General features: G+C 45.1%; 1 protein-coding gene, 2 long non-coding RNA genes and 1 pseudogene across 6 annotated transcripts in view; 1 reads left to right on the plus strand and 3 right to left on the minus strand.

Annotated features, from left to right (window-relative positions):
- RNASE4 (ribonuclease A family member 4) overlaps window positions 1–1,405 on the plus strand; it is a 22,511-nt gene extending 21,106 nt beyond the window's left edge. For 2 of the 3 annotated variants that reach the window (XM_077937994.1, XM_077937993.1), the window contains exon 2: window positions 164–1,405. In XM_077937994.1, the coding sequence (XP_077794120.1) occupies window positions 181–624 (444 nt within the window). In that variant the 5' untranslated portion in view covers window positions 164–180 and the 3' untranslated portion in view covers window positions 625–1,405. 3 annotated transcript variants of the gene reach the window in all.
- LOC144330156 (uncharacterized) overlaps window positions 1–8,160 on the minus strand; it is a 13,837-nt gene extending 5,677 nt beyond the window's left edge. Inside the window, exons 1-2 of the long non-coding RNA XR_013396069.1 lie at window positions 7,629–8,160; window positions 131–307 (exon numbers count right to left, since the gene is read on the minus strand). This is a non-coding gene — a long non-coding RNA (uncharacterized LOC144330156). The remainder of the gene's footprint in view (window positions 1–130; window positions 308–7,628) is intronic.
- LOC144330153 (uncharacterized) overlaps window positions 1–18,644 on the minus strand; it is a 64,598-nt gene that overhangs the window by 8,687 nt on the left and 37,267 nt on the right. The gene's annotated exons all lie outside the window — the stretch shown is intronic.
- On the minus strand, window positions 12,827–18,528 carry LOC144330146 (exportin-6-like; annotated as a pseudogene). Its single transcript, XR_013396052.1, has 3 exons — window positions 15,096–18,528; window positions 14,316–14,787; window positions 12,827–14,010 (listed from the first exon to the last, which is right to left on the minus strand). The product of XR_013396052.1 is annotated as an exportin-6-like (transcript).

An 18,644-nucleotide genomic window follows, 5' to 3' on the forward strand; every position in this document is an offset into this window, starting at 1 on the left:
AAGCGAGGGTGGGAAAAGTAGCAGAGATGAGTGGGGAGATGGAGCATATAAGAAGGAGGAAAGAGGAGACTATGGAGTCAGGATGCCAGCTTGCTATTCTCAACACCTTTTTCCAGTGCCCAGTTCTTACCTTATTTCTCCTGCCCCTTGCTTTCTTTTCTAGGCACCTCTAAGGTACTGATGGCTCTGCAGAGGACCCATTCATTGCTTCTGCTTTTGCTGCTGACCCTGCTGGGGCTGGGGCTGGTCCAGCCCTCCTATGGCCAGAATGGCATGTACCAGCGATTCCTGAGGCAACATGTGCACCCTGAGGAGACAGGTGGCAATGATCGCTACTGCAACATGATGATGCAAAGACGGAAGATGACTTTGCATCATTGCAAGCGCTTCAACACCTTCATCCATGAAGATATCTGGAACATTCGTAGTATCTGCAGCACCACCAATATCCAATGCAAGAACGGCAAGATGAACTGCCATGAGGGTGTAGTGAAGGTCACAGACTGCAGGGATACAGGAAGTTCCAAGGCACCCAACTGCAGATATCGGGCCATGGCGAGCACTAGACGTGTTGTCATTGCCTGCGAGGGTAACCCACAGGTGCCTGTGCACTTTGATGGTTAGATGCCACCCTGTAGGGATTATCGCGAGTGGTTGACCTTACACTTACCCCTTAAATAGCAGTGAGTAATGCGTTTGAGCTGTCCCAGGCTCTGTCTCCTCAGCTCATTTCTTATTCTTTTTCTCTATATAACTCGTTCTATTAAATACATTGCACCAAAGAGAAATGGAGACATAAACCTATAATGAATGAGGCTGGGCTTTTCTGTAATAAGCTTCCTTTTATAATACTGCTCAGCTTAGCTCTCTCAGATCCTATCCTGTGGAATTTAGTTATTATGTGTATTTATGTAGTATTTCAAACATTTCAAAAATGCTTTCATCTATGTTTATCACATTTTAATACCACAGCACTTATAATGATGTCATTACATATAGAAGCTCAAAGTTAAGGGATTTGCTGAAGACTATAAAATTAGTGGAAGAATTGAGACAAAAATCCAGTGTAGCTGGCCACTTATTCAGGGCTTTTTCTACTTCATCACAAGGAATGTTTTTAAAGTCTCTGCTTTTTTTTAATCCTTAAAATTCACCTGTCCAGGGAGGCATTAAAAATTTGGCAATGTATGCCAGCAAAATGTGAGCTCTGTATTTTTTGGCATTGTTATGTTTGGGTTGAATAAGATTAAGAAAATGATATTGGGAATTTTCTTTTTCCTGAACCTTTGAATCACCCTAGTAAGTCAAAGTATTAAAAAAAGTACTAGATCATTAAGACTCATGTGCTCTTGCTGACTGAAAGATTTTTTGTTTTTCTTGTAATAAAGGACTTAAACTGAAGGTACCTGAGAAGACTGTGCTATGGTATTATATCTTTTTCTCCAATTTTAAAATTCTTCTCTAGTTTATAAACATGCATGCACCTTAATAACCTCATAAACTCTGGTCAAAGACTAATGCCTATCAGATCCATGACCATAACACTGAAGATTTATCTCATTTACTCCAGAGAGAATGATTCTTCTCAAAGACAATTCTCACAGCCCTTCCTTCTCCCTTAGAATATTTAGAAACAAATTAGGGAACTGTCAGGCCTCTGAGCCCAAGCCTGCACTATACATCCAGATGGCCTGAAGCAACTGAAGAACCACAAAAGAAGTGAAAATAGCCAATTCCTGCCTTAACTGATGACATTCCACCATTGTGATTTGTTCCTGCCCCACCTCAACTGATCAATTAAACTTGTGACATTCCTTCTCCTGGACAATGAGTCTCAGGAGCTCCCCACTGAGCACCTTGTGACCCCCCACCCCTGCCCACAAGAGAATAACCCACTTTGACTGTAATTTTCCACTACCTACCCAAATCCTATAAAGGCCCCACCCCATCTCCCTTCGCTGACTCCTTTTTCGGACTCAGTCCACCTGCATCCAGGTGACTAAAAAGCTTTATTGCTCACACAAAGCCTGTTTGGTGGTCTCTTCATATGGAAGCATGTGATATTTAGTGCCAAAGACCCAGGACTTGGGGACTCCTTCAGGAGACTGGTCCCCTGTCCTCGCCCTCACTCCATGAGGAGATCCACCTATGACCTCAGGTCCTCAGACCAAACAGTCCAAGGAACATCTCACCAATTTCAAATTAGGTAAGCGGTCTTTTCACTCTCTTCTCCAGCCTGTCTTGCTAACCTTCAATTTCCCTGTCCTTCCAATTCTAGTTCGTTTTCCTCTTCAGTAGAGACAAAGGAGACACATTTTATCCACGGACCCAAAACTCTGATGCTGGTCATGCACTCGGGAAGACAGTCTTCCCTTGGTGTCTGATCACCGTGGGGATGCCTTCCCTGATCATTCACCCCACATTCCACTGGTGTCTGATCACCGTGGGGACGCCTGCCCTGATCATTCACCCCACATTCCACTGGTGTCTGATCACCGTGGGGACGCCTGCCCTGATCATTCACCCCACATTCCACTGGTGTCTGATCACCGTGGTGACACCTGCCCTGATCATTCACCCCACATTCCATTGGTGTCTGATCACTGTGGGGACGCCTGCCTTGGTCATTCACCCACATTCCCTTGGTGGCAAGTCAATTGCAGGGATGCCTGCTTTGGCTGCTCACCCACATTACAGCCCAGGGCTGCTCATCACACCACCCCCTTCTCTGTCTCTAACTTTCTCTTTAAACTTACCTCTTCACTATGGGCAACCTTCCACCCTCCATTCCTCCTTCTTCTCCCTTAGCCTGTGTTCTCAATAACTTAAAAACCTCTTCAACTCACCCCTGACCTAAAACCTAAATGCCTTATTTTCTCCTGCAATACTGCTTGGCCCCAATACAAACCCAACTGGTTCCAAATGGCCAGAAAACGGCACTTTTGATTTCTTCATCTTACAAGACCTAGATGATTTTTGTCGAAAAATGGGCAAACAATCTGAGGTGCCTGACATCCAGGCACTCTTTCACACATTGGTCCTTCCCTAGTCTCTGCTCCTAATGCGACTCATCCCAAATCTTTCTTCTTTCTCTCCTGTTTCTTTAGTCTCCACCCCAAACTCTGAGTCCTTTGAATTCTCCTTTTCTACAGATCCATCTGACCTTTTCCCCCTTCCCCAGGCTGCTGCTGACCAGCCAGGCCGAGCCAGGTCCCAATTCTTCCTCAGCCTGCGCTCCCCCACCCTATAATCCTTCTATCACCTCCCCTCCTCACACCTGGTCCAGCTTGCAGTTTCATTCTGTGACTAGCCCTCCCCCACCTGCCCAACAATTTCCTCTTAAAAAGGTGGCTGGAGCTGAAGGCATAGTCAAGGTTAATTCTCCTTTTTCTTTATCTGACCTCTCCCAAATCAGGTAGCATTTAGGCTTTTTTTTCTTTTTAATCAAATATAAAAACCCAGCCCAGTTCATGGCCCATTTAGCAACAACCCTTAGACACTTTACTGTGCTAGGCCCAGAGAGGCCAGAAAGCCATCTTATTCTCAATATGCATTTTATTAGCCAATCCACTCCAGACATTAAAAAAGCTCCAAAAATTAGATTCTCGCCCTCAAACCCCACAACAGGACTTAATTAACCTCGCCTTCAAGGCGTACAATAATAGAGAAGAGGCAGCCAAGTGGCAACGTATTTCTGAGTTGCAATTACTTGCCTGCATTGTTAGAGAAACCCCAGCCACATCTCCAGCACACAAGAACTTCAAAACGCCTAAACTGCAGTGGTCAGGTGTTCCTCCAGGACCTCCTCACCAAGGATCTTGCTTCAAGTGCTAGAAATCTGGCCACTGGGCCAAGGAATGCCTGCAGCCCGGGATTCCTCCTAAGCTGTGTCCCATGTGTGTGGGACCCCACTGGAAACTGGACTGTTCAATTCGCCCAGCAGCCACTCCCAGAGCCCCTGGAACTCTGGCCCAAGGCTCTCTGACTGACTCCTTCCCAGATCTTCTTGGCTTAGCAGCTGAAGACTGATGCTGCTTGATCACCTCAGAAGCCTCCTGGACCATCACAGATGCTTTGGGTAACTCTTACAGTGGAGCGTAAGTCCATCCCCTTCTTAATCAATATGGAGGCCACCCACTCCACATTACTTTCATTTCAAGGGCCTGTTTCCCTTGCCTCTATAACTGTTGTGGGTATTGATGGCCAGGCTTCTAAACTTCTTAACATTCCCCAACTCTGGTGCTGACTTGGATAACAATCTTTTATGCACTCCTTTTTAGTTATCCCCACCTGCCCACCTCCCTTATAAAAGGTCGAGACATTTTAAGTAAATTATCTGCTTCCCTGACTATTCCTGGGCTATAGCCACACCTCATTGCCACCCTTTTCCCCAGTTCAAAGCCTCCTTCACATCCTCCCCTTTCATCTCCCTACCTTAATCCACAAGTATAGGATACCTCTACTCCCTCCTTGGCGACTGATCATGCACCCCTTACCATCCCTTTAAAACGTAATCACCCTTATCCCACTCAATGCCAGTATGCCATCCCACAGCAGACTTTGAGGGGACTAAAGCCTGTTATCAGTCGCCTGTTACAGCATGGCCTTTTAAAGCCTATAAACTCTCCTTACAATTCCCACATTTTACCTGTCCAAAAACTGGACAAGTCTTACAGGTTAGTTCAGGATCTGTGCCTTATCAACCAAATTGTTTTGCTTATTCACTCTGTGGTGCCAAATCCATACACCCTTTTGTCCTCAATAACTTCTTCTGCAACTCACTATTGTGTTCTTGATCTTAAAGATGCTTTTTTCACTATTCCCCTGAACCTCTCATCCCAGCCTCTCTTTGTTTTTACCTGGACTGACCCTGACACCCATCAGCCTTGGCGACTTACCTGGGCTGTGCTGCCACAAGGTTTCAGGGACAGCCCCCATTACTTCAATCAAGCCCTTTCTCATGGTTTACTTTCTGTCTGTCCATCTGCTTCTCACCTTATTCAATATTTTGATGACCTTCTACTTTATAGCCCCTCCTATGAATCTTCTCAACAGGACATCCTCCTGTTCCTCCAACATCTATTCTCAAAAGGATATCGTGTATCCCCCTCCAAAGCCCAAATTTCTTCCTCATCTGTTACCTATCTCGGCATAATTCTTCATGAAAACACACATGCTCTCCCTGCTGATTGTGTCCAGCTGATCTCTCAAACCCCTGTCCCCACCACCAATCAACAATTCCTTTCCTTCTTAGGCATTGTTGGATATTTCCAACTCTGGAGACCAGGCTTTGCTATCTTCTTTTCACTCTCTCAAAAAGGCCCTGGAGACAGCTTCCACACTAGCACTCCCCGACTCGTCCCAGTCTTTTTCCTTACACACAGCTGAAATACAAGGCTGTGCTGCTAGAGTCCTCACACAGGAACCAGGCCCACAACCTGTTACCTTTCTATCAAAACAACTTGACCTCACAATTCTGGGGTGACCCTCATGTGTGCATGCAGTGGCAACTGCCACTTTAATACTTCTGGAAGCCCTGAAAATCATAGACTATGCTCCCCTTACTCTCTGCAGTTCCCATAACTTTCAAAATCTATTCTCCTCCTCACACTTGACATATATACTTTCTGCGCCCTGGCTCCTTCAACTGTACTCACTATTTGTTGAATCTCCCACAATTACCATTGTTCCTGGTCCAGACTTCAATCCAACCTCTCATCTTATTCCCGATACTACATCTGAACCCCATGACTGTATCCCTCTAATCCACATGGCATTCTCCCCTTTTCACCATATTTCCCTCTTTCCTGTTCCTCACCCAGACCACACTTGGTTTACTGATGGTAGTTCTTCCAGGCCCAATTGCCAATCACCGGCAAAGGCAGGCTATGCTACAGTGTCTTCCACATCTATCACTGAGGCTATGGGCCTGCCCCCTTCTGCTACCTCTCAGCAAGCTGAACTCATTGCCTTAACTCGAGCCCTCATTCTTGCAATGGAACTATGTGTCAATATCTATAACGATTCCAAGTATGCCTTCCACATCCTTCAACACCATGCTGTTATATGGGCAGAAAGAGGTTTCCTCACTACATAAGGGTTCTCCATCATTAATACCTCCCTAATAAAAACTCTTCTTAAAGCTGCTCTACTTCCAAGAAAACTGAGGCCATTCACTGCAAAGGCCATCAAAGGGCATCAGATCCCATTGCTCAGGGCAATGCTTATGCTAATAAGGTATCTAAACAAGCATCTAGCGTTTCAACTTCTGTCCATCATGGCCAGTTTTTCTCCTTCTCATCTTTACACTTTACATTTCCAGTTTTGCCTTACTCAAGGTCTCTTCTTCCCTGTGGCTCCTCCACCTACATGTGTCTACCTGTTAATTAGACAGGCACATGTACACTAATTTTCCTTACACCCAAAAATCAATTTGCAAATGGGACCCAACAGTTTCCTGTTCCCCTCATGACACCAACACTTCACTACTATTTTGTTTTGTTTTTCTTATTATTAATACAAGAAGACAGGAATATGCCTCGACTTACTCACTGTTGAAAAAGGAGGAATCTGCATATTTTTAAATGAAGAGTGTTGTTTTTACCTAAATCAATCTGGCCTAGTATATGACCACATAAAAAAACTCAAGGATAGAGTCCCAAAACTCGCCAACCAAGCAAATAATTATGCCAAACCCCCTTAGGCACTCTCTAATTGGATGTCCTAAGTCCTCTCAATTCTTAGTCCTTTAATACCTGTTTTTCTCCTTCTCTTAGTCGGACCTTGTGTCTTCCATTTAGTTTCTCAATTCATACAAAACTGCATTCAGGCCATCACCAATCATTCTATATGACAAATGCTCCTTCTAACAACCCCACAATATCACCCTTTACCCCCAAATATTTCTTAAGTTTAATCTCTCCCACTCTAGGTTCCCACGCCACTCCTAATCCCTCTTGAAGTAGCCCTGAGAAACGTTGCCCATTATCTCTCCATACCACCCCCAAAAATTTTCACTGCTCCAACACTTCACCACTGTTTTGTTTTTCTTATTAATATAAGAAGACAGGAAATGTCAGACCTCTGAGCCCAACCCTGCATGTATACATCCAGATGGCCTGAAGCAACTGAAGAACCACAAAAGAAGTGAAAATAGTCAGTTTCTGCCTTAACTGATGACATTCCACCATTGTGATTTGTTCCTGCCCCACCTTAACAGATCAGTTAATCTTGTGACATTCCTTCTCCTAGACAATGAGTCTCAGAACCTCCCCACTGAGCACCTTGTAACCCCTGCCCTTGCCCGCAAGAGAATAACCCACTTTGATTGTAATTTTCCACTACCTACCCAAATCTTATAAAACTGCCCCACCCCATTTCCCTTTGCTGACTCCTTTTTCAGACAGTCCACCTGCACCCAGGTGATTAAAAAGATTTATTGCTCACGCAAAGCCTGTTTGGTGGTCTCTTCACACCATACGCATGTGACAGGAACAAAGATACATGAAGATGCTAGCTGCTTAAGAAGGGAAGTGTGAGTGTGTGTGTGTGTGCATGTGTAAGGACAAAACTGAAAACATTTGAATTACAGCAGATACAGAAAGAAATCTTACCTGAACTTCTTTTGCCTGACTAAAGCAGAACCTCCCAGAAATGCCCCTACCATTATCTTCCTCCAGAGGAGTCCTCATGTAATGGTAATAAGTCTTTTGCCTTGATGTGCACAGCATGTCAATATGCCAAGACACTGGGTTGCAGCAGAGGGACAGGTTTCATTGCAGGGCTGCCAAACCAAAAGATGGAAGGAAACCTCAAATCCATTTCCTCAAAGAGTTTGAGGCTGGAGTTTTTAAGGGTTTTGGAGTAGGTGGAAGTGAGAGATCACTAATTGGCTGAAGAATGCAGAGTGAAGTCATAGTACAGAGAGATTAAAAAACAGTATTCTCATGCTGATCAGTTCATCTGCGGGGCTCTTTAAAGTGAGTGGTGTCAGCTGTTCTGCTGGAATTCAGGATCTGCATAAACAATTCCTAAACAAAAGCCTTATGATTCTAATGTCAAAGATCTTATCAATGGGAACAATGAGAATGCAAATGATCAGTATCTCATGTTCCTGACTTCTGGTTACAAGGAAGTGGATCGAAGAGTAGCCTGATTAATGCTTACTTATAATTATATCTCTGTCCAGGATTCTTGTTAACCGTGTGAAGATGGTTTCACCCAGACAGGAGATATTCCAAGAAAATTGTGTGAAACTTCATCCAAAGCTTCTATTTATCTTTCCCAAGAGTCATTTGTTTTCCTATAGAAGCCATTTCTCCCTCCTTCTTTTCCCCTACAAGTTGATAAATAAACTTTTATCTCTAGCTCTTCATCAAGCCTCTTCATCTTAATGCTTCCACAAGTTATGAATACACTTATTTTCTTTCCCCCTGCTATCCTGTCTATAGTTAATTCACAGGCTCCCATCCACTGAACCAAAGTTGGTAGAGGGCAAGTTTTCCCTCCTAATAGCATGTCTGTGTATATTTACAGTGAGAGAGAACGATAGAAGAGAATTCTGTCCTTGTCACCATCCAGATAGTCATGGGAGTTGGGACCTGTGGTTAATATAAAATAAATTTGAACTTAGTTCCTGGTTCCTGCCACAGAGCTCCTAAAACCCTTGAAATTTCCTGAGTGATAGTGTAACCAAACTAAGGGTCAGCCAATCACTGCTCACTGCTCAAAAGGAAGACTTGTGAGACAAGAGTTGGTGGAAGGAAAAGCAGGCTTATGCAAGAGCCAGAAACCTGAGGAGATGGTGGACTAGCGCCTCAAAGACTATTTCAAATTTTTAGGCTAGCTAAAGGGATTTTAAGAAGTAGGAGGCATGGAAGCTATGAGCAGGAGTGGTGCAGGGTGCAGGTTTGCATGCCTTATTCTGATGGCTATCTTCAGTAATGGATCACCTGGAGGTCTGGCTGGCATCACCATGACTGCAACTAGCTTATGGATTAACCCCCGTCAGTGATTTTTCTGAGAATGTAGGATTCCACAATCTCAAATTCATGCCTGGTTTATTTCAAGATTAGCCCCTGGGTTTCTTAAGCAAGGATATGGCTAGATATTAAATAAAGCAAAGGGTGAGGCTATTCATTCTTGAAGCAGGCTGATTATTCCAATTACAAACTCCCCATTGCCAATTCCTGTTTCATTTCTATGGGAGATCAGGTGTCAGTTTCTTTCTAGCTACTTCCTGCTGAATGGGGGCATCACTAGGGAGCTGAATAATGGAATTTATTTACCACGGGTTGGAAGTATTCACGCATTCCTCGACTTATGGAAGTGATTTTTTTTTTTACAGCATCATTGACCTGGGAGTTAGGGGCCTTTCCATTCAGGGGAAATGCAATCTTGCAATATCACACATATGGTGCAACAAGAGTATAACCCATAGCAGAGAAGTATACCCATTCCTATAATCATAGCTGGAATTACCAGCAGTTTTTTCCACCAAGTAGGTCCTGATCCAAACCATGAAGATAACCACTGTTTTAGGGACATAATGGGGTCAGACATAGTATTGATTTGTCTGTGCATGTCTTGAAGGGCTGACTAGATGTTTTGCAAATTATCTAGGATATACACAAAATGTTTAGTTTCAATTATGATTCAAGGTCCCTCCCAGCAGCTGTGAGTACATCAAGGGCCATGTGGTTTTGCAAGACTACTTTTCTCATCATAGTCATTTCAGAGGTTACTAATGAGATGCCCTTAAATGTGTCTTTCAGCACTTGCTATAATTTGTCAGTGCCTCAATATGCCAGATGTTGCTTTCTAAGCCTGCTTGGAGGAAAAAAAGGGACAGAAGATTGTCTTACCAAGGGAAAACACATTTGGAAAGTGTTCAGGCTGCCTGGTGGTTTTTGTTTATCAGTCCTGGACCCATGGTAGTCCTAATGTGCACTGCCCTATCCATCCATCGGGTAGACATGGCCAAAGATGAGTTTCACGTAACTATTGAGTTCTGCTGGGGACCAGCCACCAAATTTTGGGTCTGTGTCCAGTCAGTGGTAAACAAGTGTGTCTAATATACCACTAAAGAATGTTCATATTGATGTAGAGGCATCCAATCCACATTATTAGTAACATTTGGCCAATGATCCTAAGAGTGATTCTTTTATTCCCAACATAAAGGGGCAATTTGGGTTAAGTGACTAATCGTGGAGATCATCCAGAGGTAATTGTCCCAAATTTGACAAAAACTCACCTACCGTGTAATGGTTATTAGTAGCCAAAATCTTAGGGGCCATCTAGGGAAACTCCTTTAAGAGAGGGATTGCATACTCAGAGGCCCTTTGGATAGTCCGGTTATAACAAAGGGTTTTCCAGGATCTGGGTTCTGAGGTGTTACATTAATGCCAGGCCATTTTTAAAAAATAATACCTTAAGGTACCAAGGTCCTGATTTTCCCATGAACAATTTTTCATATAGGTTTGTAAATGTATCTCATCAGTTCCCTGCAGGGGTGATACTCACTAAAGTAGCCCAGAAGTGCTAGAGATAGGTAGCAATCCACATACCCAGCAAGCATCTTAGTGTAGACTATCTGCATAATGTTGTACCCACTGTAGAAATAGACTAGTTTTAGCAGATGTCAAAAAAGTTTACTCATTATGATAAGGACTAACAGAAACTTCATCTTATAGTACAAAAAGATTTTTCTTAAGCAGTAGCTTCAGTTCTCCAGTTGGCTCACAAGTCCAACCAGGTTGATTGTCTGCTGTGTCAGGTTGGGGAGGGGTGATTTTTACCCAAGTGTGATGTATGCATGGGTTTGACTCCAGCCAGCTTAACAGATGAATGAGTCGTTAAATAAATAGTCGTCTCTACTAAAAATACAAAAATTACACAGGCGTGGTGGTACACACCTGTAATCCCAGCTACTAGGGAGGCTGAGGCAGGAGAATTGCTTGAACCCGGGAGGTGGAGGTTACAGTGAGTGAAGATCGCATCACTGCAGTCCAGCCTGGGCGACAGAGCAAGATTCTGTCTCAAAACAAACAAACAAACAAACAAAAATTTTTAGCTTTAGTTTGGTAGGGTTTTCCCCTGGGACTATGGCCCACGACTCTGGAGCGGGGAGCGCTTTCTTGACTTGGGTGTGATAGGTCCATCCTTTTTCTGCTGTCTGGACTGCGGTTTCAGTTGTTAGGAGCACTAACAAGGTGCTCCTGGGAAGGTAAGGTCCTTCCCAGGCCAGTTCAAGCTTTTCCTCCTTCCAGTTTTTGATGAGGACATGATCCCCAGGCTAATGTTGATGTACTGGGAACTCCAGGGATGGTGCCTGTGCTAAAAGACCTTTAGTTCTAAGGGAAGAGAAAGTGGAAGATAAACCAAGTACATAATGTCTGAGAAACCGATCTTTTGTTTCGAACGTGGAAATGTCAGCAGGAGTGTAAATAGGGCAACCCATAGAGCATCTCATATGGGGATAGGCCAACATCTTTTTGAGGGGTGGTTCAGATTCCTAACAAGGCAATGGGAAGGCATTTAGTCCACGGCAACTGAGTCTCTAAGACTAATTTGGTTAAGTGACTCTTCAGAGTTTGATTTATTCTTTCTACTCTTCCTGATGAAGGTGAGTGCCAAGGAGTATGGTATTCCCACATTATGTCTAGTGCTTGGGCTAATTTCTTAACGATATGTGCAGTGAAATGGGTTCTATTATTTGAATTAATATTTTCAATTTATTTACCCAGATCCATTGGAGGAACCACTCTCTATGGCAGCTATAGTCTTATGAAATGTATTTCTGAAGTAATAAGACTTGAAAACAAAATTACTCCTTGATCCACGGGCTGCAGAACTGCAGAATGGACGTGTGTAAGCAGGCATGGAAACTATGTAAACTAGTATCTTTGAACATCTCCATCAGAGGCCTTAGGTAGCCAGGTACATTGCCAATCAGCAGTAGTATTTTGAAAGGAATCGTTTTTTTCTGAGCAGGTCTCAATAATGAACTTAAAATATTCAGTAAACCATGATGTAAACAGATGTGCTATCATTGGGGCTTTGTTGTTCCATTTATAGACAGGCAAAGTAGATTCAGCATAATTCCTAAGTGCCCTAGGATTTTCAAATGATACATGAGCACTGGCTTCAACCTGAAGTCTCCAGTGGCAGTTGTCCCCTAACAAGAGAGTTGGCCTGTCCTCTGAAGCTCTGAAGCCAGGCACTGACTCCTCCTCTTTATCTATGGGAGTCCCAGATGGCACCTTCTTCCAGTATAAAGCTGTCTCATCTACACTGAAAATCTGTTGTTTAGTGTGGCCACCTTCATCAATGATCTTATCTAGAGCTTCTGGAGAACTTGCTGCAGCTTCTGCTGAGCACTTGCTGCTTCATCCTTCACTTTTATGTTATGGAGATGACTTCTTTCCTTAAACCTCATGAAGCAACTTGTGTTGGCTTACAACTTTTCTTCTGTAGCTTCCTCACTTCTCTCAGCTTTCACAGAATTAAAAGGCCTTATCTGGATTTGGCTTTGGCGTAAGGGAATGTTGTGGATGGTTTGGTCTATCCAAACAACTGAAATTTTCTCCATATCAACAACAATAAGGCTGTTCCGCTTTCTCATCACTCGTGTGTTCACTAGAGCGGAACTTTTAATCTCCTTCAAGAACTTTTCCTTTGCATTTGCAACTTGACTAACTGGCTCAAGAGCCTATGGCCTATCCTGGCTTTTGACATGCCTTCCTCACTAAGCTTGATCATTTCTAGATTTTTAAAGTAAGAGACATGTGACTCTTCCTTTCACTTGAACATGTAGAGGTCATTGTAAGGTAACTAAATGGCTCAGGGAATAGGGAGGCCTAAAGACAGGAATATGGGGAAGGCTCCAGTCAGTGGAGCAGTCAGAACACACACATTTATCAATCGAGTTTGCCGTCTTCAGTTTGCGGCACCCCAAAATAATTATAATAGTAACATCAAAGATCACTGATCACAAATCACTGTCAGATATAGTCATGGAAAAAGTTTGAAATAGTCTAACAATTACCAACATGTGACACACAGAAGCACCAAATGCTGTTGGAAAAATGGCGCTGACAGATTTGCTTGATGCAGGGTTGCCATAAGCCTTCAACTTGTAAAAAACACAGTATCTGCAAGTGCAATAAAGGGAAGCGCAACAAAACGAGGTGTACCTGCACAACCAATGCCCAACTGTGCTTACCGCACGAAGGAAAATGTTTCAAAGGTATCATAACTTTTTAGTCTGGAAATCTGAATGATATTTTATTTTTTCCCCATGTATTCATGGGGAGCTTAGACAACTGAAAAAGTAAAGTTGTGGCCGGGCGCGGTGGCTCACGCCTGTAATCCCAGCACGTTGGGAGGCCGAGGCAGGCAGATCATGAGGTCAGGAGATCCAGACCATCCTGGCTAACGTGGTGAAACCCTGTCTCTACTAAAAATACAAAAAATTAGCCGGGCATGGTGGTGGGCGCCTGTAGCCCCAGTTACTCTGGAGGCTGAGGCAGGAGAATGGCGTGAACCCGGGAGGCGGAGCTTGCAATGAGCCGAGATCATGCCACTGCACTCCAGCCTGGGTGACAGAGCAAGACTCCATCTCAAAAAAAAAAAAAGTTAAGTTGTATTTGAATGCATGTGGGCTACAACTAAAAAGGAACGTGAAATAACACAGTTATATAACAGTGGACAGATTTATGGATCTAACTCTGTGTCATATTTAGATTTTCTAGTAAATGGGTATAGGAACAGAAGGAGAGACAGAGTTAGATAAAAGGTGTAGGCTTTGCTGCTTCGAGGCCTTGGTGCTGATTAGAGGTGTGATTGCATTCATGGTAGTAGGGATGAATGTCACGAACTGCTGCGTGTTCTGCCGGTGAGCTTCACTGCAATACTGTGCTAACCAGTGAGAGTAAGCCTGCAGCGCAGCCAGGGACTGAGCACGCACATCAATGAGGTTGATTTCAATACTGATGGTACAGCAGTTTCAATGTTGTACAATTTTTTTTGTGTTTTTTTTTTTTGAGATGGAGTCTCGCTCTCTTGCCCAGGCTGGAGTGCAGTGGCACGTTCTTGGCTCACTGCAACCTCTGCCTCCCGGGTTGAAGTGATTCTCCTGCCTCAGCCTCCTGAGTAGCTGGTACTACAGGCATGTGCCACCGCGCACAGCTAATGTTTTGTATTTTTAGTAGAGACGGGGTTTCACCATGTTAGCCAGGATGGTCTCTTGTGATCCACCTGCCTTGGCCTCCCAAAGTGCTGGGATTACAGGCTTGAGCCACTGCGCCCGGCTCAATGTTGTACAATTTTATCTGAGATCCATACAGAGTAACTTTGACCAATCTCTCCACGAATGTGAGGACATGATTGAACCGTGCAGCAAACACATCCCTGATAAAGTACTCTGCCAGGTCGCCCACGGCCTGCAGTAGGGAGCTCAAGTCTCTCAGGGAGCAGTGCAGCCATCGGCAGTCTTTCTCCACGGTATTGTTCAACCCGTCTCCTGACCCTGAAGTAACTATAAATTACTGTAATCTCAAATAAACTTCAAATTATCCTGAAGAACTGGGAACGGTGTGGAGAAGGCGTGCATGGGCAGAAGCTCCATCACTTTGTCCACTACCTCCAAGCTCTGCTGTAAGCAGCGCTGTCACTCTGTCTGCTGATAGTCATCCAGAGTCTCGTCATCCAACTCCTCCAGCTGGACCTGGTTGTATCTGAACTGGATTTGATTCAACACCTCTGTAAGGAGGATCACCAGGGCGTTTTCTTTTTTTTTTTTTTTTTTTTTGAGACGGAGTCTCGCTCTGTCTCCCGGGCTGGAGTTGCAGTGGCCGGATCTCAGCTCACTGCAAGCTCCGCCTCCCGGGTTCACGCCATTCTCCTGCCTCAGCCTCCCGAGTAGCTGGGACTACAGGCGCCGCCACCTCGCCCGGCTAGTTTTTTTTTTTGTATTTTTTAGTAGAGACGGGGTTTCACCATGTTCACCAGGATGGTCTCGATCTCCTGACCTCGTGATCCACCCGTCTCGGCCTCCCAAAGTGCTGGGATTACAGGCTTGAGCCACCGCGCCCGGCCTAGGGCGTTTTCATACCTGTTGAGAACTGCTTTCTTGTCTCCAAGAAGACTTTTAATTTTATTTGTCAGATAGTCCAAAAAGAGCGTCCAGACATCCAAACAAGAGAATTCACCTTTATGAGTAGGCTGATGAAATGTGTACTTGAACAAAAGTGTCAAAAACCCCACCACAGGGAACTGGGAGTAAGACTCGATTCTTCTTAGGTGAACACTCACAAAGAGCTGAAGAAAGTCGTTAAACTTCTCGATATAGCTCTCATCGAGCTCTTCTAGCCTGCTCTTCACCGTGTGGGCATTGTTATCCTTGGTGATTTTCTGCAGGAAGTAGAAAGTCTGCTGGAACATACACAGTAAATACTCCTCGAACTCCATAGGCACACAGTTCTTGGACATGAGTTCCTTGATGCAGGACATGGCCAGGACCCCCAGCCGGCTCCACTCCTGAACCCAGACACAGTTCTGGCTGCTGCCGTTAACTGACACCATGTTTCTGGCCCGGATGTCGTAGCCAAATCGCACAAAGTGGAAGATGATGGTAAGGAGGGATGGGGTGATGCTGGCAGACAGAGGAATCCAACTGAAGAGATGGGCCAGGCACTCCAAGGCCAGGGAACAGATATACTCACTCACCACATCAAGGATGGGAATTGGCTTATTCCACAGTTCCGCTGAACTAGGAGTCTGCAACAGGTTACTCAGCAAGTCTCCTGAGGTTGGGGATGGTGGTGGAGTGGCAGCAGTAACACTGTTTGTCCCAGACAGTCTCCAAGATACCTGTCAGTAGCCCAAGCACTGTCTGCACCTGGTCCAGTAGCCACCTCTGCAACTCCTCCTTCCCAGCCACAGTGAGGTCCTCACGGGGACAAGCCAGCTCTTCTGGAGTTGTCTTCAACATGATCGGCCCAAGGGGGTTGTCACAGGGGACTGGTTCAACTGCAAAATGTTGGTAAAAAAGTCATGGTAGAGCATGGGCCAATCCTGACGTCCAATATCAACAATAACTTTGCAGAGCTTGTTCATGATAAAAGAAGGTAAGGTTTTATGGGGAGCCACAAGGAGTTTGGGCAGGCAGCTATGGATTTCCATCTCATCCTGAGATGGGACCCCAAGCCACATTTTATTGATCAGCTTCTCAAAAACTGTTAAACTGTACATCATTACATAGTCATTCCTAGTGCTGGAGAGAAAGTACTGGCAGAATCTCCAGGCTCCTATTTGTTAGGCAAAGTTATTAAGAAGCTCCTCTATCTCATGTTTTCTTTCATCGGTTGTACAGTTGTGAAAAACTCCTGTCAGCAGACTTCCAATGCCCTGAGAGAGGCTTCTTCAGGTGCCATGCTGGCCGGGGAGGGGGCGGCTCAGATGAGCTGGTTCTTGGGCTTTGGACACGTCCCACTCACACAGTTCAGGTCATGGTCCCGGCAGACTAGGGAAGTCCCCCACCCATGCAAAGACAACCCCTTCCCCACTGGGCCCCGAGGGGACCCTCTAAAAAGGGCAGGGCCGCCTGAGTCGCCTCGTGGGGGCCCCCGAGACGATTCATCCAGACCCACCCGCCCCTTCCCAAGGAAACTGAAAAAGTAGGAAATGGGGCTCGCATGCCGGCGAGGAGGGCAGCGGCTCGGGATCCCCGCCCGGGCCCGACGCCCACGGGGGAAGCTGCGGTCCAGGCAGGGGCTCCCCGGGCCTCCGCGGGCAGAGGTGGCAGCGGACTCGGCCCCGAGGCTGAAGGGGCGGAGGCTGATGGAGCCTTGGCTGCGCTGCCGGGGCAGCCGGCTCAGAGGAGAAGCCCGGGGGCCCGCGCTGTCCTAGCCTCCTCAGCCCACACGGTGGCTGCAGCCGCCCCGCAGAGCATCCCTGTGCGCGCCCGCCCTGGAGCCGCTCGCTCGTACTGCGCGGCAGCCCCCGACCACGGCATCTTTTAAATCTGCTACTGTAAACCACTGGTGGCTGTATGGGATCCTACTGATAATAGTATTAGGATTGGGAACAACAGGGTGTGTAGTTTGGACTATCTGGTTAATAGCTCTAAGGTGTTGCACTAACCGGTATGACCCATCTGCCTTCTTTACAGGCAGTATTGGAGTGTAATAGGGAGACATACAAGGTTCAAGAAGCTCATCATGGAGAAGACCTTCAATTAGAGGTTTTAAATTTGCCCTGGCTTTTAAAGGAATGGGGTATGGCTTTCTCTTTACTACTTTCCCAGGGCTTTTTAATTTAACATGAATCGGAGGAATCTGTAACTTTCAATTTCCGTCTTTTGACCATACCTCGGGATGAATGTGTTCTTTGTCTGTGGTGGTGAGCAAGTTTAGGGAGGGGAGGAATTTTCCATGATTGATTTGGAGGCCTACGCCTAATTTTAGCATTACATCTCTTCCTAATAGATTTGTCCCTGTTTCCAGAATTAACAAAAATTTGATACTAGCTTATTGTTTTTTATATGTCACTTCTGTCTCTAAGATTTTTTTTTTTTCTCTCTCCCTTTGAGTCTCCTGGCTTTACTCTTTTGTACCCTTTATATTGCCTGGAGAGTGGGGGTCTAGGTTCTTTATAGGTTCTGGCCCCTTGAGTACTTTGTTGTATGGCAGACAGCAGAATTTTCGCCTTCTGCTTTTGTTTTTCTTCATCTCTTCTTACATATACTTTTTGGGCTTCTCTCAGAAGCTCTTCTATAGGTCTATCTTTCCAGTTCTCTATGTTTTGTAATTTCTTGTTAATATCTGGCCAACTCTTAGTGACGAAATGAAGTTCTAAACATTCCCTGCCCGAGATCGAGACCATCCTGGCGAACACAGTGAAACCCTGTCTCTACTAAAAAAGAATACAAAAAACTAGCCGGGCGAGGTGGCGGCGCCTGTAGTCCCAGCTACTTGGGAGGCTGAGGCAGGAGAATGGCGTGAACCCGGGAGGCGGAGCTTGCAGTGAGCTGAGATCCAGCCACAGCACTCCAGCCTGGGCGACAGAGCAAGACTCCGTCTCAACAACAACAACAACAACAACAACAAAAAAAAAAAAAAAAAAAAAAAATTCCCTGCCCAAGAGGGTCTTCTGATTCTAGGCCGGCATATTTTCTCATTTGGTCTTTAAGCCTTTCTAAAAATTCTATTGGTCCCTCATCTTTTCCCTGTTTTCTATTAAAGGTCTTGGTAAGATTTTGGGTGCAGGGCACCAGTTCTTGAATTCCTTTTATTACCATCTCCCTAAGGTCTTTCATGTTTCCTCGATGGGCCGTATTGTTGTTACCCCATTAAGGATCCTGGGCTGGGAATTTTGTTCAGCCGCTGGGACATTCTGACCAGGAGGGTGTTCATGTTCCCAAACGGTCATAGCAGCCCTGCATATCATGCTCCTTTTTTCTCCTGAGAATAAGATGCCTAAGATAGACAGTAACTCAGCCCAAGTATATAACTGGGGTCCTAAAACTGATCAATTTGATCTGCCACTCCATAAGGATCATCTAAGAGTGGTTTAAGCTCCTTTTTTAGGTTAAGGGAAGAGTCTGGGGTGGCAGCTCGTTGGGGGAGAGGAAGGTACTTTAGTCC

The sequence above is a fragment of the Macaca mulatta genome, chromosome 7 (assembly GCF_049350105.2).
Source record: "Macaca mulatta isolate MMU2019108-1 chromosome 7, T2T-MMU8v2.0, whole genome shotgun sequence".
NCBI lineage: Eukaryota > Metazoa > Chordata > Mammalia > Primates > Cercopithecidae > Macaca > Macaca mulatta.